The sequence below is a fragment of the Pogoniulus pusillus genome, chromosome 30 (assembly GCF_015220805.1).
Source record: "Pogoniulus pusillus isolate bPogPus1 chromosome 30, bPogPus1.pri, whole genome shotgun sequence".
Classification (NCBI taxonomy): domain Eukaryota; kingdom Metazoa; phylum Chordata; class Aves; order Piciformes; family Lybiidae; genus Pogoniulus; species Pogoniulus pusillus.
In genome coordinates this window covers 14,338,940-14,359,899 of record NC_087293.1, presented here as the reverse complement: position 1 = coordinate 14,359,899, position 20,960 = coordinate 14,338,940, and the positions used below count along the sequence as shown (strand labels likewise).

The 20,960-nt window shown below is 62.9% G+C and overlaps 3 protein-coding genes and 1 long non-coding RNA gene across 8 annotated transcripts; 1 reads left to right on the top strand and 3 right to left on the bottom strand.

Moving 5' to 3' along the window:
* Positions 1-712: 712 nt before the first annotated feature.
* SDSL (serine dehydratase like) lies at positions 713-5,181 on the bottom strand. The gene is made up of 8 exons (XM_064168396.1): positions 3,134-5,181; positions 2,667-2,853; positions 2,532-2,571; positions 2,280-2,419; positions 1,901-1,989; positions 1,560-1,787; positions 1,336-1,460; positions 713-1,206 (listed from the first exon to the last, which is right to left on the bottom strand). Exons 1-8 carry the CDS (start codon positions 3,283-3,285, stop codon positions 1,013-1,015), a joined length of 1,155 nt encoding a protein of 384 aa, XP_064024466.1. The 5' UTR covers positions 3,286-5,181; the 3' UTR covers positions 713-1,012.
* Positions 5,182-5,260: 79 nt separating this feature from the next.
* PLBD2 (phospholipase B domain containing 2) lies at positions 5,261-11,636 on the bottom strand. Of its 2 annotated transcripts, XM_064168393.1 has the most exons (12): positions 11,404-11,636; positions 10,992-11,085; positions 10,727-10,885; positions 10,214-10,314; positions 8,441-8,655; positions 8,266-8,360; positions 8,037-8,197; positions 7,818-7,913; positions 7,446-7,517; positions 7,169-7,321; positions 5,957-6,119; positions 5,261-5,832 (listed from the first exon to the last, which is right to left on the bottom strand). In XM_064168393.1, exons 1-12 carry the CDS (start codon positions 11,628-11,630, stop codon positions 5,665-5,667), a joined length of 1,704 nt encoding a protein of 567 aa, XP_064024463.1. In that variant the 5' UTR covers positions 11,631-11,636; the 3' UTR covers positions 5,261-5,664. The 2 variants fall into 2 exon arrangements, with proteins under 2 accessions (XP_064024463.1, XP_064024465.1); XM_064168395.1 differs by lacking the exon at positions 8,266-8,360 and having other exon boundaries at positions 8,020-8,197.
* A 2,435-nt stretch (positions 11,637-14,071) lies between these two features.
* LOC135188741 (uncharacterized) lies at positions 14,072-15,347 on the bottom strand. Its single transcript, XR_010307810.1, has 3 exons — positions 15,139-15,347; positions 14,743-15,029; positions 14,072-14,627 (listed from the first exon to the last, which is right to left on the bottom strand). It is a non-coding gene; the product is annotated as an uncharacterized LOC135188741 (long non-coding RNA).
* Positions 14,216-20,024, top strand: SLC8B1 (solute carrier family 8 member B1). 4 transcript variants are annotated; one of them, XM_064168366.1, is made up of 15 exons: positions 14,216-14,392; positions 14,881-15,033; positions 15,121-15,173; positions 15,295-15,353; positions 15,698-15,802; positions 15,909-16,076; positions 16,164-16,271; positions 16,354-16,410; positions 16,652-16,782; positions 17,216-17,357; positions 17,717-17,838; positions 18,034-18,187; positions 18,276-18,356; positions 18,837-18,901; positions 18,994-20,024. In XM_064168366.1, the coding sequence occupies exons 1-15, from the start codon at positions 14,216-14,218 to the stop codon at positions 19,189-19,191; spliced, it is 1,773 nt and encodes a 590-aa protein (XP_064024436.1). In that variant the 3' UTR covers positions 19,192-20,024. The 4 variants fall into 4 exon arrangements, with proteins under 4 accessions (XP_064024436.1, XP_064024437.1, XP_064024438.1 ...); XM_064168367.1 differs by lacking the exon at positions 15,909-16,076; XM_064168368.1 differs by lacking the exons at positions 15,909-16,076; positions 16,164-16,271.
* The last annotated feature ends 936 nt before the right edge of the window (positions 20,025-20,960 follow it).

Below are 20,960 nucleotides of genomic sequence, written 5' to 3'. Positions count from 1 at the left end.
GACAGAGGGTGCAGGAGGAGCCGTGCTGGGGATGCAGGAGGGTGCAGGAGGAGCCGTGCTGGGGATGCAGGAGTCACTACGCTGGGACAGAGGGTGCAGGAGGAGCCGTGCTGGGGATGCAGGAGGGTGCAGGAGGAGCCGTGCTGGGGATGCAGGAGTCACTACGCTGGGACAGAGGGTGCAAGAGGAGCCGTGCTGGGGATGCAGGAGTCACCAGGCTGGGACAGAGGGTGCAGGAGGAGCCGTGCTGGGGATGCAGGAGTCACCAGGCTGGGACAGAGGGTGCAGGAGGAGCCGTGCTGGGGATGCAGGAGTCACCACGCCGGGACAGAGGGTGCAGGAGGAGCCGTGCTGGGGATGCAGGAGTCACCACGCCGGGACAGAGGGTGCAGGAGGAGCCGTGCTGGGGATGCAGGAGGGTGCAGGAGGAGCCGTGCTGGGGATGCAGGAGTCACCATGCCGGGACAGAGGGTGCAGGAGGAGCCGTGCTGGGGATGCAGGAGGGTGCAGGAGGAGCCGTGCTGGGGATGCAGGAGTCACCATGCCGGGACAGAGGGTGCAAGAGGAGCCGTGCTGGGGATGCAGGAGTCACCATGCCGGGACAGAGGGTGCAAGAGGAGCCGTGCTGGGGATGCAGGAGTCACCATGCCGGGACAGAGGGTGCAAGAGGATCCGTGCTGGGGATGCAGGAGTCACCATGCCGGGACAGAGGGTGCAAGAGGAGCCGTGCTGGGGATGCAGGAGTCACCATGCCGGGACAGAGGGTGCAGGAGGAGCCGTGCTGGGGATGCAGGAGTCACCATGCCGGGACAGAGGGTGCAGGAGGAGCCGTGCTGGGGATGCAGGAGTCACCATGCCGGGACAGAGGGTGCAGGAGGAGTCGCGCTGGGTGTTGGGGATGCAGGAGTCGCCCAGCCTCTCGTCTGCTGGGTTTTATTATGGCTATTTCGAGTGGAAGGCAAAGGGAAGGTGCCAGCCGGGCCTCCCTGCGTCCCTCTCCTTAGGGTAGGTGTCACTCCAAGCCCAGCTGGCTCTTCAGGGCCCGCAGCTGGCTCAGCTGGATGCTGCTCCCCCCGCAGACCACCACGACCACGGAGGAGAGCAGGGTGGGCAGCAGCCCCTCAGCCTGCAGCCGCTGCAGCCGGCCCGTGTAGAGCAGCGCCAGGGCGGCCCCGCACGCCGGCTGCACCAGCATCCTCTCGTCATCTGCGGGGACAAGAGCAGGGAGGCACCCTGAGCCACCCCCCCGCCCCCGGCAGCCCCCTGTGCCCGCCACGTCCCAGGCCCCGGGGGTGCCCCTCTCGCCCCTGCCGTGTCCATCTGGCCCCTGCTCACCCAGGAACTGCTCCACAGCTCGCACAGCCTCCCTGTCCTCCACCACCTGGGAGATGACCTGGCACTCCCGGGCACACTCCAGCGCCCGTGCTGCCACTGTCTTGGCTCCCAGGCACTTGGCCACACTGGGATAGAGGAGAAGGGAGGTGGTCAGGATGGCCCTGGGACCCTTCAGTGGGACGGGCTGAGACCCATCGACTCATGGCATGCAGGCAGCAGCTCACCTGGTGATGTCGGGCAGGGAGACCAGACGCCCAGCCTCCAGTGCCACGTGGAAGCTGTGAGCCCCCCAGGTCTCAGCACAAAGGATGGGGACATCCTGCCAGCCCACCTGCTGCAGGCCAGCCACAACGCCTGCCAGCAGCCCTCCGCCACCCACCGCCAGCACGATGGCATCTGGCTTGGTGTCCAGAGACTCCTTCAGCTCCTGAACCAGGCTGGAATGACCCTGCCTGCAGAGCGAGGGAGGGGAAGGGCTGGAGGGTGCAGAACGGGGGCACTCCGAGCAGATTGAACCTCAGGGATGGAGACAGGGATGCAGGAGCTGAGCCCTGGCAGCACTCACCACACCAAGGGGTGGTCAAAGGGGGGCACCATGACCCAGCCCTCGTTCTGTGCCAGCTCCAAGGCTCTTTTGTTGGCATCATCCCACACCTGGGAGAGGGAGGGGCAATGGGGGCTCAGCAGGGCTGCACCCAGCCCTTTCACCCTGGAGATCAGCCAAGGGTGGGGGACCAGGGGACAGCAGAAACACACACGGGGCCCTGGGGCTGAGGTGATGGTCCCCAGGATGCAGGCAAGACAGGAAGAGGGATATTTTGGGATGAAGTTTGCCGTGCACCTCCCTGGCACCACAGAGCAGGCTGAGCTCAGGCTCAGCCTGCTTGGGTGCTCCCCAGAGCCCAGTTTAGGGCAGGGAGCGGGGAGAGCTGCCATGGAGATACCTTGCCGGAGACCTCCACCTCTGCCCCCAGCTCCTGCAGCCTGCGCACGGTGGCGGAGCCGGTGCTGCTGGGGACCACGACGGTGATGGGCAGCCCCAGCTTCTTGGCCGAGTACGCCGCTGCCAGGCCCGCGTTGCCTCCTGCAGGAAGTGAGGTGCCAGGCCCGGCTTGTGCCACCCCCCGCCCCGCGATGGACCCCCCTGTAGCACTCATGAGCATCCACCCCCAGAGCCCTCCCCCAGCCCCGGTTACCTGAGGAGCAAACGAAGCGGCGGCAGCCCTGCTTGGCAGCCTGCAAGGCAGGAGGGAAGGAGGCTGCTGTGTCCCCACACCGTGCCCCCAGCGAGGACCTGAGCAGGGTCCTGCCTGCTCTGTGCCCACACTCACCTGCTGGCAGAGGTGGCCGATGCCCCTGATCTTGAAGGAGCCTGTGGGCTGGACGTTCTCCAGCTTGATGTAGACCCTGGTGCCCGCTGCCTTGGACAGGGGCAGGCTCTCCAGGACAGGCGAGACGACGTGGAAAGGCTTCTCACCCTTGCCAGCCTGAGGTGCCATGGCCCTAGAAATGTGTTTTCTGCCAGGGAGAGGTGAGGAAGATGCTGGAGTCTCCCTGTGCCCCCCTCCCCCCTCCCATCACAGCTCTGCTGCCTGTTGCTGGCTGGATATGGGGCACAGGAACCCCTTGAGAGGGACAAAGCTGTCCCCAGTGTCCCCTCCCAGCCTTGGAGTGCAGTGATGGGTTCCCCTTGCCAGAACCCCAAGGCAATCTGAGCTACCCTATCCTCCCAGTCCTCAAGCCTCCCCTGCACACCCTGTCACTTACCTGTGCCCGGGCCACCCCCGGCAGGGATTACCTGGTGCCCTGGGGGCCTTTGCTGTGTCCCCAGCTCCTCGCCTGCAGCCGCAACAGAGCTGGAGGCCCGGAGGAGGGAGAGGTGACGTTGGAAGGGCTGTGCCAGTGTCCCCGGGTCCCCGTGCCCAGCCGAGCAGCATTAACGTTAAACATTGCCCTGGCCTTGCCTGCTTGCTCAGCACTGGGCAGCCTTTCCAACCGCGGGGCTGGAGCAGTGCCAGGAGCTTCCAGACATGGCCCGGGCACGGTGCCACGCGTGGCACTGGCAGCCAAATCCCAGCAGCCTTGGCATGCCCTGGAGATGGGATGTGGGCACCTGGGAGACAGGGAGAAGAAGACAGGCAGCTCCCAAGTGACTTTTGGAGTCCCCAAGGATTTGCTCCTCAAGGGATTGTCCTCACCAGCCGGGCACAAGCAGCAGCTCCTCTAAGCCCAGCCAATGCCAGGGGATCTATGGACTTTGCCCACTTCCTTGGACTCTGGGTGTAGGGAGGGCAGCCTCCACGCCCCACAGCTCCAGCAGGTACTTAAGACACCCACAGCACCTCCAAACAAGCCATTGCATTCATGTGCCCACCCTGCCAAGACCCCCAGCCATGCCTCCTTTGAGCTGCATGTCCCCGGAGGGGCTCAGCCCTGGCAGCTGGGGAAGAACCCCAGGCTGCCACCCTTGGTGACACTAACTCTGCTTCTCACACCATCACTGTGCCTCAGAGGGACCAGCAGCGTGGCACAGCACTGTCTGCCCACACCAAGTGCCTCTGTGCTGAGCCCTGCTGCTCTGGGGACACGAGGGACTGGGAATGTGGGGAATGATGAGGATTCCTTCAACGAGGGCACTTTGGGCAGGGAGGACACACAGGCTCCAGCTCCCCTCCCCTCAGAGTCCACGGAGCAAGCCCCCAGGACCCTGTTTTGCAGAGAGGGGCTGTAACCACACCCCTGGGGATGGGGCCTGGGGACCCTTGATGGCAGTGGAAGAGATGCAAGGAGCCCTCCTGAAGCTCACAGGAAGGAGGCTGGGGACCCCCTCAGAGAGGGCACTGCACCCCAGCTCAGCCTTTGGCTGCTCCCTTCCCTTCCTTCTCGCCCCTTTTACTCACCTTTGGCTCAGTCTCTGCCCTGGGGAAGGTGATGCCAGGCTGTCATCTGGTCACATCCCACGGCTGGGGTCCCCAGGTGACAGGGGCTCATCAAGGGCCACTGCAGCTAGGGCAGTATTTAACCAGTCCTGTTTGCTTTTCCACTTGGAACCAAACAAGCAAAGGAAGCGAAGCAGCGACGCAGCTGCTGCTCCACTTCCAGCATGCCCTGTCCTTGGCATCAAAGTGCCTGGCCCTTGGTGACTGTCACCTCCTCCTACCCGGGGAAACTGAGGCACAGGGACCCCTCCTGAGCAGCACCTGCTGCCCCAAGAGCCCACACCACGGGGATACCAAGGGACATAGGCTCTGCCACCTTACAAGCACAGCCCCCAAGCAGGGTTTGAGCATCCTGCCCAATCCAAGGTACCCATCCTAGCTTTTGGGGTTCCAGCACCCAAACAGCTCAGAGCTGCTGTGACCCAACCCTGTGTAGGCCCCGGGGAAGCTGTAGGGGCTCCCAGTGGCCCCCCAGCCTTGGTGGGAACCTGGCACCTTCAAAGCGCTGCCGAGCGCCAGCTCATTAATCCCCCAGTAATGACCTCGTTATTCCTAACGAGGCAGAGCGGATCAAGGGAGCTGCCTTAAGAGGATTTTCAACGGGGGTTTTGGGGCTGGGGGGAACACAGGTGGCAGAGGAGGGCAAGACAAAAGGGATGAGGATGGCCATCCCGACCTGGGGGGGCGAGTGGTGGGACCTCCCTCCTCCAGCCTACACCCCAGACCCCCCCCATTCCAGCAGCTCTGCCCCACACCAGCTACCCAGCCTGAAGCAGCGCAGAGACCTGAGCAGACTGCACCCCAAAAAGAGCCCGGCCTGGCTGCCTGTAATACCCCTCCACCGGAGCCAGGAGGCAGCGGAGAAGCAAGGAGCACCCCCTTAATCTGGGGGGAGAAGACCTCTGTGTGAGCCCAACCCCGATGCAAACCACCAGAGGAGCCTGGCAGAGCAGAGAGAGAGAGGACAGCAGAGGCACCACCACCGCTGCACGCAGACCCTTTATTCTTCACAGCCCTAAAGCCTCACTCCCCTCTGCTCTGCCCCATGGGCCACCCCCAGGCTCCCAGGAACCCCCTTCTTGGGAAGAGCCCCCCCATAACGCAGGCAGCACCCAAGGAAAGGTGCCAGGGCCAGACCCCCGAGTGAGGAGAGGGCTCAGCCCCTCACCCAGCACAGCCAGCACCACAGGGCTGCAGCAGCAAGAGGCAGAAGCAGAAAGACCCAGGTCGGGGCAGGGGACCCCATCCTTGCACCCAGAGCCAGTGCCCTGGGCAGAGGGGACAGCGTGGGGAGCGCTGTCACCCCCCCACCACCACTCAGCTGTCCTCCTGGAGAGGTCCCCACGCAGGACAGACACCCACAGGTGGGTTCAGCCCCTGTAGCAGCTGCTCAGCCCCAGTGGACTTTGATGGGGGGGAAGGTCCAGAGGTCGGGGTGACCCATGTGCAGCAGGGTGCTGCAGGGTGAGGTGCTCCAGCGGAAGGGGGGCACATCGTCCCAGGCGGGACCGCTGGCAGCCACCAGCCCGAAGGTGGGCACCATGCCCGAGGAGGTGACCTGGTACCAAGCAGGGAGAAAAACAAACAGGTGAGCAAGTCAGCCACACAGGTGCTGGAAAAGGGGTGGGGGTGGCAGGGGGTGTACCCCCAAGGAAGGGAACTTCAGCTTCCCCCAGCCTCACCTTCATGTCGGTGCCACCGTGGCAGCGCTGGCGCAGGGCGGGGAAGGGGTAGGTGCCGTTGGCAGGGTTGAGGTCAGAGCGGGCAGAGATGGCATTCTCTGCGTTCTGGGGGGGGTCACAGCCCCTGCAGCGGGACAGGGGGTCCTGCAGGTAGTTGTTTGACCTGAAAAGCAGCCAAGAGAGAGGTGCTTGGTGGCCACGGTGGTGTTGGCTGATGGTTGGTTGGGTTCGATGGCCTTAGAGGTGACAGTGATGGAACAAAACCACCCCAATGACTGCAGATAGAATCACAGAATCAAGCAGCTTGGAAGAGACCTCCAAGCTCAGCCAGTCCAACCTAGCACCCAGTCCTGCCCAATCAACCAGACCATGGCACTAAGTGCCCCAGCCAGGCTTGGCTTCAACACCTCCAGCCACAGCAACTCCACCATCTCCCTGGGCAGCCCATTCCAATGCCAATCACTCTCTCTGACAACAACTTCCTAACAACATCCAGCCTAGACCTCCCCTGGCACAGCTTGAGGCTGTGTCCCCTTGTTCTGTGGCTGCTTGCCTGGCAGCAGAGTCCAACCCCACCTGGCTACAGTCTCCCTTCAGATGGCTGCAGACAGCAATGAGCTCTGCCCTGAGCCTCCTCTGCTGCAGGCTGCACACCCCCAGCTCCCTCAGCCTCTCCTCACAGGGCTGTGCTCCAGGCCCCTCCCCAGCCTTGCTGCCCTTCTCTCAACACCTTCCAGCACCTCAACATCTCTCTTCAATTGAGGAGCCCAGAACTGGACACAGCACTCAAGGGGTGACCTGAGCAGTGCTGAGCACAGGGACAGAAGAACCTCCCTTGTCCTGCTGCCCACACTGCTCCTGAGCCAGCCCAGGATGCCACTGGCTCTCTGCCCACCTGGGCTTGCTGCTCCTAGCTTGGTGCCATCTGCAATCTTACTGATGCTGGACTCAATCCTCTGGTCCAGATCATCAATAAAGACATTGAACAGGACTGTGCCCAGCACTGATCCCTGGGGCACAGCACTAATGACAGCTGCCAGCTGGATGTGGCTCCATTCACCACCGCTCTCTGGCCTCGTCCCTCCAGCCAGTTCTTGACCAATTTCAGAGTGAATCTGGGCAAGCCACGAGCTGCCAACCGTGCCAGGATCTCTGGGGTGTGTGGGGAACACCCAGGTTTAGTCAGAGGGGCAAGAGCTGCCCAGCACCCACCTCATCAGGCGGATCATGGAGTCCAGGTCGTGGACCAGCGTCTGGTTGCGGCGGAAGATCTGGGCGCGGGGGTTCTTGTCGTAGCTGAACCAGTCTCCGTACTTCTTCACCAGCTCTGGGGTCCCACTGGCATTGAAGATCTCCTCATAGAACCTGAGGCAGATGGGGGGAGGAACCCAACAAAGTCAGCACACAATGGTGGGGGGCGAGGCCAGCATGGGCTGCCCCCTTTGCAAGGAGTATCAGTGGGGGTAGGAAGAGGCTGGATGGGGCTCACGGCAGGTTGTAGCTGGCCCAGTAGCCCTGCTGGTACAGCAGCTCTGTCTGATCAGCCACCATCACCAGGCCCCTGAAACCAGAAGGAAAGAGCATCACAGCTGAAGCCAAGTGGGAATGGGAAAAGAGGCAGACTGGGTAGGGGTCCCCAGCCTAGCCAGGGTAGCAAGGTGCCCAGCACCTGCATACAAGCATCCATGGAGAGCCTTTAGCCACAGACAGGCAGCTCCTGCCTGCATCTGCATCCCCACTGCCCGACTCCCACCTGTTAGGCTAGGGCAGATGGGACCCTTATGGCTTTCCCAAAGCCACGGGGGTGGGAGAGGAGATGCCCCCACCACGGAAGGGTTCAGCAAGCAACAGGGGCACTCACGGGATCTGCTCCAGCACAGTCAGCAAGCCCTGTGGCGGCTCCGCTCGCCCTGGCCTGAAGGCTTTGTAGTCCACCACCATCCACTGGTTGTTGTACCTGGCAAGGAGATGTGGAGAAAAACAACCCTCTGGCAGCTGGTCTCCCCCTGGGGACACGCCCAGGGGATCCCTCCATCAGATGCCAGCCCTGCTGCTCCACATGCCATGCCACTCCACCCACGTGCCGCTGTTGAAGCGCCGGAAGATGGCAGCCCACTCGGGACCGCTGCGGGCCAGCCGGTTGGCCACGATGTTCCTCAGCCACTCCAGGACACTGCCCTCTGGCTCCAGGTACTTCCACAGTGCTGGGTTGTTGTTCCCGATGGTGGTTTCCACAGCTACCTGCAGGAAGGGGAGCGATGAGGAGGGAAGGCAGGGAGACATCCCCCCAAGCCCAGACCCTGACTCACCAACCCGCTGCTGAGGATATAGAAGTCATCCTCAGAGAAGATGGTGCCAGGGTAAGAGGAAAACACTTGGATGCTGCCAGGGATCTGAGAACTGTCTGGAATGGGGGGGATGCAAAAGTAGGGGAACATCAGAAGGGGGGTGTCAGATGCAGCCCCCCCAGCCCAGCCCACGCACCGCTGGCCGAGACGCGGAAGGGCAGAGTGTACTTCTTGATGATGCGCAGCATGGACTGGTAGGAGGTCCAGGTGTCGTGGGCGACCAGGAGATCCTGCTGGCCTGGCAGCAGCTTCAGGAGGGCAGAGCAGGAGCCTGAACCCAGGACACGGTGTGAGGAGGAGCGGTTCAGAGCAGACTCCAGGTCCTCCAGGTCACCCCCCAGTTGCAGCAGGCTGGAGCGGGGATGAGAGATACAGGCTACTCAAGGAGCAGCCCTGGGACCAGTCCTGATGAGCATCTGTGTCAGTGCCATGCACAGTGGCTACTCAAGGAGCAGCCCTGGGACCAGTCCTGTGGAGCATCTGTGTCAGTGTCATGCACAGTGGCTACTCAAGGAGCAGCCCTGGGACCAGTCCTGTGGAGCATCTGTGTCAGTGCCATGCACAGTGGCTACTCAAGGAGCAGCCCTGGGACCAGTCCTGTGGAGCATCTGTGTCAGCACCACGCACAGTGGCACTGAGTGCAGCTTCAGCAAGTATGCTGATGACACTAAGCTGTGTGGTGTGGCTGACAGCTGGAGGGAAGGATCCAGCCAGAGGGACCTTGGCAGGCTGCAGAGATGTGCCCAAGCAGACCTCAAGGAGTTCAACAAGACCAAGTGCAAGGTCCTGCAGCTGGGTCAAGGCAATCCCAAGCACCAATATAGACTGGGCAGAGATTGGCTTGAGAGCAGCCCTGAGGAGAGGGACTTGGGGATGCTGGTGGATGAGAAGCTTACTATGAGCTGTCAGTGAGCTCTTGCAGCCCAGGGAGCAGCCAGAGCCTGGGCTGCAGCAAGAGAAGTGTAGGCAGCAGGGTGAGGGAAGTGATCCTCTCCCTCTGCTGTGCCCTGGTGAAAACCCATCTGGAGTACTGCATCCAGTTCTGGAGCCCCTGGGACAAGAAGGCTATGGATGTGCTGGAAGGTGTGCAGAGAAGGGCCACTGGGATGATCAGAGAGCTGGAGCTGCTCTTCTGTGAGGAGAGACTGAGGGAGTTGAGGCTGTTCAGTCTGGAGAGGAGAAGGCTCCCAAGGTGACCTCATTGTGGCCTTTCAGTATCACAAGAGGGCTACAAGAAAGCTGGAGAGGGACCTTTTATGATGTCAGGTAGTGATAGGATGGGGGGGGTGGACAGAACCAAGTTAGAAATGGATAGATTCAGACTGGATGTTAGGAAGAAGTTCTTCAGCATGAGGGTGCTGAGAGCCTGGAAGGGGTTGCCCAGGTCGGTGGCGGAAGCCTCATCCCTGGAGGTGTTTAAAGCCAGGCTGGATGAGGCTCTGGCCAGCCTGATCTAGTGAGAGGTGTCCCTGCCCATGGCAGGGGGGTTGGAACTGGCTGATCCTTGTGGTCCCTTCCAACCCTGACTGATTCTATGATTAGGTTGGGAACAGCCCAGCTCAGGAGCTGAGCTGGCTCAGGGCAGGCTGTCCATCTGTCTGAAGCACAGGGTGGTGCTTCATCCCGCCCCAGTGCATGTGTTAGTCCCAGGAGTGTCTTGGCAGCCTGAGCAATGAGAGAAAGGTGAGCACAGCAGTGGGGAAACTGAGGCAAGAGGCTGTAGTGGGCACAGGGAGCTGGAGAACCCACCTCGGTGCCATCCCACCCCAGCAGCAGAGGACAAGCACCCGGAGAAGGCGGGCAGGGGTAGGTGGGTGTTCCTGGACATCCAGGATTCGTGCCTGTGGCCATGCCCAGCAGCAGCCCAACCCCTGGGGTGCCCACCCCTCCACCCCCACTCCCCACTTACAGGAAGCCAAAGGGCGACAGAGTGAACCTGCCCTGGGGGAAGTCCAGGCGCCTGTTGTAGCTGTCCTCCAGCCCCTTCAGCTGCAGCAGGGCCAGGTGCACCTATGGGGACAGGCGACAGAGCTGGCACTTGGCTCCTGCTGACAGGAGGGACTTCGGGAGATGGGCTCTCCCCTCCCCCCAGGGTGGGACGGTGACACTATGTCTGGCGGGTCAGATCAGGAGGCACAGAGCAAAGCATCACTATCAGCAGGGTTGTGACTCAGCACCAGTGGCCTGGATGGGGACTAAACCACCCCCTATGCATCCCAGCAGGGGGACGTGAGGCTCCAAGAGGGAGAAAGTCACAAGTCAAGGAGGATCCATGGCAGCCACATCCCTGTCATCCTGCTTGGAGCCCAGCCAGGACCCTGGGCACCCCTTGCTGTCCTGCCCCCTCCTCCTGGCTCAAGCCTCAATTAGCCCAGGGGGCTGTAGGAGGTGCTTCCCCTGGGTGGGTGTGCCCCATCCTCACCTGATGCCAGTACTCAGGGTCCTGCCCCTTCCCCATCTGCTCCTCCATCCAGCCCAGGTTGGCCTCCAGGTAGCTCCGCAGCTTCTCACAGTACTCGCTGTGGTACTTGAAGGGGCCACAGTAGCCCACCATGGTGTTCATCCAGTGCATGTACATCAGCTGCGGGACACGGCAGGGGTGTCACTGGTGGGGGTCAGCCAGAGGAGAGGCCAGGGACTGCAACACACCCCTGGGGGCCCCAGGTTTTGGGGTGGTCAACTCCTACCTGCTCAGAGACGGCAGCCTCGGCGAGCCCAGCAGCGTAGGCTTGCAAGCTGTCATTGTACGAGGCATTGGTGGACACCTCCAGAAAAGCCCAGCTAGGAGAACACGGACACGAGTGGGTCACAGACATGACGGGGACATAGAGGACTACGGACAGGGGTGGGACACAGGCTAGAGACATGGACAGGTCACACACGTGGATGAGTCACTGACACGGGAAGGACAGACACGGATGGGATATAGAGGGACACAGAAATGGGTGTGACACAGAGGTGGGTGTGACACGGACACGGGTGGGACGGGATGCCCCATCTGCGACGTCTCCCCCGTGGCCGTTCCCATTACCCCAACTCCAGTCAGCTCCGGTGATCCTCCCGCCCGTCCCTTCCCGAAACAGCCCAGCCCGTCCTTACCCGACGGTGTGGATGCGGTCATCCAGGCTGGCCCAGGCAACGGCGGCAGGGTGGCGGCCGGGCAGGACGCGGAGCCGCTCCGAGCCGGGCTCCAGCAGCACGGAAACATTGCGGGACGGCGGCGGGGAGGAGGCGGCGGCGCGGACAGCCCCGGATAGGGCAGCGGCCAGGGCAGCCACCAGCACCGCCCGGAGCATGGCCGCCGGCACCCCCCGCAGCGACTTCATGGCGGGGAGGGGGGGCGGGGCTAGAAGAGGGCCCTGCCCCGACACAGGGCGGGGCTACAACAAGGCCACGCCCCCGCAGAGCTGCGTTTGGGGAAGCTGCCTGTGGGCGGGGCCAGAAGATGGTCACGCCTACATTTCCGTCATAGGCGGACGGCGATTGGGGGGAGCGCGGAGCGGGGGCTGGGCTAGAATGTAGCCACGCCCCCGAATCGCCATGACGGGGCGGGGCGCTGGGTCAGGGGCAGGGCGGCACGGGAGACACGCCCCTGAGTCCGGCCGCTGCTGCGCGGGTGTGGAGGGGTTAGAGCCCTCCCCAAGAACACCCCCTCCTGCCCGCCGTCCGCGGCTCCCCGCTTCGCCTTACGCACGTATCCGCGCCTCCCTCTCTCCCCCACCCTTCCCGCACACTCAGTCCCCCCCCACTCCCACGGGAGCTGGGTGCGCGTTCACACACCCACCCCCCGCTTCAGTCGTTCCCCACCAGTGCGGAGCACACGTGGCCTTCCCGCTATGGGAAAACTGGCCCCGTGTTTCCCGTGGGGTCGTCTGTGGAGTCCGACCTCCTCTTGGTACAGCCCGCGGGAAGTGGCTCGGTGACAGCGCACCAGTGTGGAGGGATTCCGGGCCCCACGGGGGTGTCCCAGTTCCGCCCGGGCACAGCACAACTTGACCTTGTGCAACGGCGGCGGAGCCTGTTTATTGCCCTCCCTTCTCTAAGGGGCAAAGGCCGCCGAAGCACAGAGCGTCCCAGTCGAGCAAGGGCAGAGGGTTTGGAGCCCCCCACCTCGCAGACATCAGATCACTGTGAGGTGCATGACGTCCCCATGGCCTCGCTCTGTGTCACTCTCACTTATGTTACCTCACATCCCTCCACAGCCACCCAACTGAGGCCTGACACACTCGTGCCATGCCACAGCAATGTGCCAGGCAACGACGAGGAGAGACATGCTGCTAAACCCCAGAGCACACACTGAGCTGGGGCACCCAGTGGGTACTCAGTGTGAGGGGACTCTGATGAGAGGGCACCGTGCCAGGGCGTGTGCTGGAGCCTGGCAGGGAGTGATAATGCCCCTAATTGGATCAACCTTGGAACAGTCACACACCTGGGGCTATTCTGGGCAGGGCAGCACCCCAAAGGCACGGCTTGCACTGGCACGTGATGTGGCCCAGCGTGCCCCACCAGCTCCCAGTTCCTGCTGGATAATATTCCAGCGTTACCCAGTGCCCACGCAGCCTTTCTCCCGTGCTGGCTGCTGTACAGGAGTCGAGCCACACACTGGGACGTGTGTGCAGAAACTAAAGGGGCACCACAGCGTGTGAGCAGGGACATGAGCCACATGCCAAGCATCAACGTTTGTCTTGAACCCAGAAAGGCAGCTGAGCAGAGAGCAGCACTGGGACAGCGGGCTGGGGGTGGTGCCCAGGACAAAGTGGGGCTCTGCTCTGTGCCCCAGGGCAGTTTGGTGGGGCTAGGACAGGGCTGGGGCTTGTGCTGCTGGCTATGAGGTACCAGGCTTGGACCTAGGCTCATGTTTGAGACCCTCCAAGCTGGGCACTGTCTTTGAGTGGTTTCCTTCCTTTCCCTTCTCCCTGGGGAGAAACGCAGCGTATGACTTCAGCGACGAACTGCCCGGGGTGGGAAGGGAACCCTTTAATCCCATGAGGCTCTCGAGGCCACACTGACAGTCACAGACCCTCTGTCAGCATCCCCAAAAACCCGGTGTGGGGTCTGGGGACAGCAGGGTGTGCTGGGGCGGGGTACACCGGGGGCCCACCGGCGCTTGGCTACACACCGTGCTGCTCCCCGAGGCCGGCACCCTCGGCAGTGCCTGTGATGAGCTGTCCCCGTCTCAGAGGGTCACCCCAAGCAGGGGGTTAAGTGAGCACATCCCCCAGCGTGGGAGTCCAGCCTCTGTTCTGCCACAGCCCGCGGGCACCGGGCAGAGAGCGGGGATGGTGCGAGGGGGCCGGGGCAGGGACACCCCCGCCACCCCGCCAGCCGCGGGTGACGAGGTGCCGCTGTGGCTTTAAGAGCGGAGGGTGGCGGCTCCTTTAAGGCACGGGGAAGGGGGGGGAGCGGAGGGGATCAGCTGCCCGCGCACGACAGCGGGGCCGCAACGGTGGGTCGGCGGCGCGGGTGGGGTCCCCTGGCTCCCCCCACGTATCTCCAGCCCCCGGAGCCCCTTACCCACCTCTGGGTTCCCAGGCCCACCCGCGTCGAGCTCTCCCCGATCTCTCCCTGTGTGGGGCGGGGGGGGAGGTGCCCCGTGGGTCCCCTGGTCCTGCGGGGCTGGGAGGCGGTACCGGCCCCGCTCCTGTGCCCCTGCCCCTCTCTCCCTTTGCTGCTGGGGCTGAGTCCCCCCGGCGAGGACGCGGCGTAGGGGGAGGCAGCTGCTCGGCTTGCTTTGCCCTCTTTTTTATTATTATTAATAACAATAACCTTTGCATTTTAAATTATTTATTTTCTTACCTGCCCGCCGCCTTGCCCGGGGGATCGCGGGATGGGGGGGGCCCGGGATTTGTCCCTGCTCCTCCTTTCCGGGACTTGCTGCCAGCAGTAGGTGCCCTCCCTACCCCTCCTAGCCATGGGGCAGGGTGTCCTGGGGTCGGCCGGGGTGCTGAGCCTGGCCGGGGTGCTGAGCCTGGCCGGGGTGCTGGCGGGGAACAGCGGGGTGCAGCCAGCCGGGATCCCGCCGCCGCTGGACCTGGGGCACACGGTGCTACCCGGGAAGGATGCTCTGAGCCACAGCCGGGGCCAGGATGTGAGTTTGGGGGCTGTGGTGGGGTTTGGGGGGGGGGGGCGGTGGGAGGGATGTGGGTGCTGCCGCGGTGGTGGAGTCCCGTCCCGTCCTGTCCGGTGCCAGTTGTCCCAGTGCTCGCCGTCACAGTTGGGATCTCACCAGGATTTCCTGTGCTGCCGCTTCTCTCCTCCAAACCCCTGCCCGCCTGCCAGGAGGCTTCTCACGGCCGGGGCTGGGTGGGGAGCTGTGCGAGGCCCTTGGGGACAGGGATGCGGACAAGAGCTCGCACCCCCACTGGCCCTGGCACGGCCCCGAACCCACGCCGAGCTAGCACAGATGGGGAAACTGAGGCTGGGTTGGCAGTGACTCACCGACAGTAGCTCAGCAAAGGAGCAGTGTCACTCGTGGCGTGTCCGACGGCAGCGCCCACGGGAGGGTGGTGGATGCTGGGGCGAGGTGAGGACAGGACTTGGGGTGTCCGGTCGAGCACCCCCCGCTCTGCCCCGCAGTGCCGGGAGGTGCGGAAAGAGAACAGCTCCGAGTGGTGCCACTTCGTCCGGAGCAACCCTGACTGCCGCCTCGAGGGGGGCTTCCTCGACTACCTCGATGGGGTCTTCTGTGTCTTCCCTCCCCGGCTGCTGCCTCTGGCTGTCACTCTCTATGTAAGGACAGAAGCAGGGGCTGCTCTGCTATGGGGGGTGGGGTGGGCACCCCACTGACTCCTCTCTTTGCTGTCCCCGACACCTCAGGCTCTCTGGCTCCTGTACCTGTTCATCATCCTCGGTGTGACGGCGGAGAAGTTGTGAGTAGCCCCGTGGAAGATGAGGGTCCTTGGGGTGAGTGGGGACCTGGGGTCCCGGAGCAGCCTCCTGGTCCCCGAGCAGCCTCATCACTCCTCAGCACCTCCTTCTCTGCCCTTCCAGCTTCTGCCCCAACTTGTCAGCCATCTCCACCAACCTGAAGCTATCTCACAATGTGGCAGTATCCTTGGTGGGTCATGTGAGACCTTAGCAGGGCATGGGAGGGTGCAGAGACTGGGCATGGGGAGGAGGCTGCGATAGGTTCACTTTGTGTCCCTCTGGCACCGGGCCGAGAGAATCCATTGGGAGCCTGAGCTGGAGGTGGCAGCGGGGCCAGCCTGAGCTGGAGGTGGCAGCGGGGCCAGCCTGAGCTGGAGGTGGCAGCGGGGCCAGCCTGAGCTGGAGGTGGCAGCGGGGCCAGCAGTTGTGTGCTGGCACCGGGAGGGAGCCCTGCAGTGGCTGGAGGGGGCAGGTGCCCCATGTCCCTGTGGGGATGAGGTCTTTTCCTTGACGTGCCCTCTCCATGGTGTCACCTTCCTGGCCTTTGGCAATGGGGCACCAGATGTCTTCAGCGCTGTGGTGGCCTTCTCTGACCCCCGGACGGCAGGGCTGGCCATTGGGGCCGTCTTTGGTAAGGAGACCCCCAAGTGGCACAGCTGGCACGTGGAGGGTGACGGGGTAGGGGCACAGTGTGGGCCATGGGACACCCCCTGCTGAGAGACTCGTGGCTTTGGCAGGTGCTGGCGTGTTTGTGACCACGGTGGTGGCTGGGAGCATCGCCCTGGTCAAACCCTTCACGGCTGCCTCCAGGCCCTTCCTCAGGGATGTCATCTTCTACATGGTGGCAGTCTTCCTCACCTTCATGGTCCTCTACTTTGGGAGGATCACTCTGGGAGAGGCTCTGGGTGAGCACCTGGGAGGCTGGAGCTGGGCAGGGGGCAGGAGCAGCCTGGCAGTGCCATAACCCCCTGTGCTGCCCCCTCCCCGCCCAGGTTACCTGGGGCTCTATGTCTTCTATGTCTTCACCGTGGTGCTCTGCACCTGGCTCCACCGGCGGCAGCAGCAGGAAGGGCTGGCCCAGCCTGGGTCCTGGGAGCCAGGTAAGGGCTGCTTGGCTGTGCTGATGGGACCCCCAGCATCCCCGGGGCTCTCCACCTCCCTACTCCTCTCCTCTCTCCCCAGAGGCACCAACAGATGCTGAAGAGCAGGAGTCCTCAGGCACAAACAGTGGGGACTATGGTACGTTGCTCCTGATGGGCTCGGGCTTGGCTCTGCTCTGCTCTCGAGGGTGGTCAGGGGTCCCATGGACTCCCAGAGTGCCCTGTGCATGGCCAAACCCACAGGGTGGCTGTGGCCAGCTGCTACCTTGGGGCAGGGAGATCTCCCTGGCACCATGTGGGTGACTGCAGCCCCATGCTGGAAGGCTTAGGGGACGTACTGGGGAGACCCTCCCCCACTCAGCCACCGTGACCCTTGGCAGGTGAGGAGTACCGACCCCTGCTGCCCTCCCAGGAGACCTCCCTGCACATCCTCACCACTGCCCTCAGCCCCTTGGACTGCCGCAAGTGGAGGAGGAAGCCCTGGTACTGGCGGCTCTTCAAGGTCATCAGGGTGAGTAGGGGGAGACACGGGCTGGGAGCGACCCCCACGCCAGCATCCCACTCCCTGCTGGCCCGGGGTGGTGTCAGCCTGGGCTTTGCAATGCAGCTGGTGGGACAAGGACAGGCAGGTTGGGGACAGGCCAGGGGGCACCTCCTGGGAGGCTCCATCTCTGGGCTGCCCCATCCAGGCTCACAGCTGCTCCTCTGTGCCAGGGGAGGTCTAGGCTGGATGTCAGGAGGAAGCTGTTGGCAGAGAGAGTGATTGGCATTGGAATGGGCTGCCCAGGGAGGTGGTGGAGTCGCTGTGCCTGGAGGTGTTCAAGCAAAGTCTGGATGAGGCACTTAGTGCCATGGGCTGGTTGACTGGACAGGGCTGGGAGATAGATTGGCCTGGATGATCTTGGAGGTCTCTTCCAACCTGGCTGGTTCTGTGATTCTCTCAGATGCCCGTGGAGCTGGTGCTGCTGCTCAGCGTTCCTGTTGTGGACCCTGACAAGGAGGACCTGAACTGGAAGAGACCTCTCAACTGCCTGCACATCCTCACCAGCCCCCTGCTCTGCATCCTTACCCTGAAGTCAGGCACCTGTAAGAGCCCTGGACACCCAGGAGGGGATGGGCCTGAGAAAGCCACCAAAGCCTGGGGACTGCAGGAGCCCCTTGGAGCTGGCACCTCCTCCAGAGAGGGAAGGACAAACTAGTGATGAGCCAAGCTGGGGATCTCTGGTTTGCAGCTGGATGGCTCAGTCCTCCCATCAGGGATGGAGGTTTGAGCCTCCCAGCAGCCAGGTCCTGGGGGAGAAATAGGGCAGGCCTGGCTTGCCTGGGGAAACTGAGGCACATGAGGGCTTAGGGCACAGGTGGCTTTAGGGGCAAAGCTTTACCTCATACCATGAGTCTGGCCAGATCCAGCCCCACTGATGCCCTCTTTCTCCACCATGTGCCAGATGGGCTGTACCAGATCCATGGTGTCTTCCCAGTCTGGGGGCTGGTCATACTGGTTGGCTTTGTCCTGGCCTTCATCACCTACATCACCACAAGCAACGAAGAGCCACCCAAGTACCACTGTGTAAGGTGCCCCTCAGCCCTGGACACCCTCTGGGAACCAGCCCAGCACACTCCAGAAGGGACTGAGAGCCCTGGGAGCAGAGCAGGAGCCAGGAGCTCCTCCCTGGTTCCCAAAGTCCCCCGGAGGGAGCTGTCTGGAGGTGTGCAGGGTCCTGTGGGACACATCCAGGACCCAGCTTACCCCTCTGCTTGGCAGGTGTTTGCCTTCCTTGGGTTTCTGGCCAGTGCCATGTGGATCAACGCTGCAGCCACAGAGCTGGTGAACATCCTCCAGACCTTGGGCATCATCTTCCAGCTGAGCAACACTGTGCTGGGCTTGACACTGCTGGCCTGGGGCAACAGCGTTGGTGGTAAGGGCTCTGCTGTGCCCCAGTGCCACCCCACAAGGTGTACCCATGACCCTGGCATCTCCTGGAGTCTCTCCTTCTTCCTCTGCAGACACTTTCTCCGACCTCACCATGGCACGGCAGGGCTATCCCCGCATGGCCTTCTCCGCCTGCTTTGGGGGCATCATCTTCAGTATCCTTTGGGTGCTGGGGGAAGGTGGTGGTGGTGCTTGGGGCAGGTGCTGCCACAGCTTCCCTGCTTCTGGGGGAGCCCTGGGAGGATCCATCACAGGGTCCCTGGGGTGCTGGCAACCTCCTCGGTGCTTGCACAGCATAGGGGCACTGGTGTGGCATTTGTGAACCACAGGAGCTGCACAGCCAGCAGCAGCCCCCCAGTGCCCACGGGTAGGGGTTTGGGCTGGGGCCTGGCAGATTTGGCATCTGCCAAAGGAAGGGAGGGGTAGAGGTTGTACCACTCCTCAGCAGGCGTTGGGTGGTCCCTAGGCCATGCTGAAGCTTCTCCTGGAGTGCTCCAGGCTATACTTGCCAGAAACAGTAAGGCTTTGGGCTGGGCAACAGCCGTGGGGTGCAGACAGACAGGGGAGGGACATGGTCAGCTCCATCACTCCTCTGGGGTCCCCTGTGCTGTGTCTCCATCCTGAATGTGCCCCAGACATCCTGGTGGGTGTGGGACTGGGCTGCCTGCTGCAGATGACCAGCAGCCAGCCAGTGGTGAAGGTAAGGCTGCCCCAGCAGGGTGGCAGGGTGAGATGGGTAGGCTGGCAGCAGGACCCCAGTGTCACTCCACATCACTCTCCCTCTCCCCACAGCTGGAGCCTGACAGCCTCCTGGTCTGGATCCTTGCTGGGGCCCTGGGGCTGAGTTTGGTCTTCTCCTTCGTGTCGGTGCCAGCACAGTGCTTCCAGCTGGGCAAGGCCTATGGCATCTGCCTCATCCTCTACTACCTGGCCTTCCTCTGTGTGGCCCTGCTGACCGAGTTCAGGGTGATCCATCTCTCCACCATCTGACCAGCAGGAGATGCACATCCACCCCTGGCTCTCACGCTGCCTGCCCACCGGATCCGGGCCTCGCTGTTCCCTTTCCCTGTCCCTACCACGGGAACGAGGGCACCACGACCTCAGCCCTACTACAGTGCCAGAGGCCACCGAGTGCCAGCCCAGCCCTTGGCTTTCACTTTCCTGAGGGTAGGAGGCTGCTTGTGCTTTGGGAAGGGGCAGGGAGCTGTTAGTCATTAGCTAAGTCCTGTCCCTGCTCTATCATCCGGTGTAAAGGTGGCTTTGAGCTGGGGGGGTGGGGGGTTAACACCTCTGCTTCCTCCCGCCCTGGGGGCAAGGCCAGAGGAGAGAGCAGCTCCAGCCTGGGGGCACAAAAGGAGAAAGTTTTACCTCTTCAACTTTCCCATCTCCGTTCAGGCCACTGTGGGACAGGGCTGGGGCAGCTGTGCAACGTGGGGCAGCTCTGGGAAGGTCTGGGGGCAGCTCTGGGAAGGTCTGAGCAGGAGCTTGTGGTTGCAGAGGACACGATGTGGTTGCAGAGGACACGATGTGGTTGCAGAGGACACGATGTGCTCGCACCACTTCAGCAGCAGAGGCAAAGCGAGATAAGGCTGAGACAAAGCAAGCAAAGCTGGTGGTGGGGAATCAACAAGGGAGGCTGTTTCCCCCTGCTTTTTGAAGCTGTTTTTCAGCCCCAGTTGCAGATCCTACTTTCCTCCTCCTCTGTAAGGAAAGGACTCGGAGGTTTCCACACAGGGTTAGCCTCTGGCAGGAGTAGCTTTAGGCACTGGAAAAACAAAACCAAACCAAACAACTGCAATAAAAAACCCCCAGCCACAAGCCCAGCCTTGACTCGTGGCGTTTGTTTTCTCGGGGGTGTTCGCTCCTGCTCTGCCCTTGCCCTGTCCCAGGGCGATGCCCTTGGGAGAGCAGAGGGAGCGCCGGAGCCGGGGCGGCAGCGGCGGCAGCCGCGGAGGGGCCGGGACCGGGGCCGGGGGGGTGGCCGGCAGCCGTGGCCGGGGGGGTGGTCGGCAGCCGTGGCCGTGCCGCGGGTGTTTTTGCCAGGGGCTGAGGAAGTGGTTTCCTCCTCGCTCCCCAGCAGGCGGTTTCCTAACAGCAGTCACATGTGCGACTCGGCCGCCTGGTGCCACGCTCGGGAGCTGCGGTGCCAGGCTGGTCGGAGCGGGGTCAGCACGGGCTGTGAGGAGCATTACTCAGCTCCCCGGGGGTGAGGACACTGCTGGGGCGGCCCCAGAGTGCTGGGGAAGGACCACAACGCCGGGGAGCAGCAGGGAAGGGGCTGGTGGCTGCCTCTGCTCTGGGCGGAGCGGCTGCAGGCTGCCGTTAAGGGCACATCCTGCGCGGTCGGGACACAGAGGCTGTGTCGCAAGCAGCGCAACGGCCAGACCCGGTTCTTGCTCCCTTCCCAGGGGTGCCAGCAGCCTCCTGGGTCTGGGTCATTTCCCCCTTGCTCTAACCAGATAGGGACTTTGACAACAAATCACCCTCCCTGTGCCTGCGGCTATCGGCTCTGCCCTCGACTTGCTCACAGGTTGCTGGCAAGTGCTGGGGAGACAAAGCGATAAAGCAGTGGGAAACCACAGCCGGCAGAACAACGAGGTGCAGGCTCGCAACAAACCCTCCTCACCTTACACACGGCGCCAGGGAAGCCTTACAAAGCATGAGTCTGAAAGCATTAGCTTTAGGGGGAAAAAAAACAACCAGCAACTGGCAGGGGGAGGGCAGAAAGGAGACTGCAAAGTCCAGCAGCACGCACGCAG

Bases quoted from the DNA above. Each gene is read 5' to 3' on its own strand.
- SDSL (XM_064168396.1), bottom strand. From the start codon at position 3,285: ATGTTTAACGTTAATGCTGCTCGGCTGGGCACGGGGACCCGGGGACAC. The intron at 2,572-2,666 runs GTGAGTGTGGGC...CCTGCCTTGCAG, and splicing joins TCGGCCACCTCTGCCAGCAG to GCTGCCAAGCAGGGCTGCCG. The intron at 1,207-1,335 runs GTGAGCAGGGGC...TTGTCCCCGCAG, and splicing joins AGCTGTGGAGCAGTTCCTGG to ATGACGAGAGGATGCTGGTG.
- PLBD2 (XM_064168393.1), bottom strand. From the start codon at position 11,630: ATGAAGTCGCTGCGGGGGGTGCCGGCGGCCATGCTCCGGGCGGTGCTG. The intron at 8,361-8,440 runs GTGCGTGGGCTG...CCCCCATTCCAG, and splicing joins CTTCCGCGTCTCGGCCAGCG to ACAGTTCTCAGATCCCTGGC. The intron at 5,833-5,956 runs GTGAGGCTGGGG...GCTTGGTACCAG, and splicing joins ACGGTGGCACCGACATGAAG to GTCACCTCCTCGGGCATGGT.
- SLC8B1 (XM_064168366.1), top strand. From the start codon at position 14,216: ATGGGGCAGGGTGTCCTGGGGTCGGCCGGGGTGCTGAGCCTGGCCGGG. The intron at 16,783-17,215 runs GTGAGTAGGGGG...TGATTCTCTCAG, and splicing joins GGCTCTTCAAGGTCATCAGG to ATGCCCGTGGAGCTGGTGCT. The intron at 18,902-18,993 runs GTAAGGCTGCCC...CTCTCCCCACAG, and splicing joins GCAGCCAGCCAGTGGTGAAG to CTGGAGCCTGACAGCCTCCT.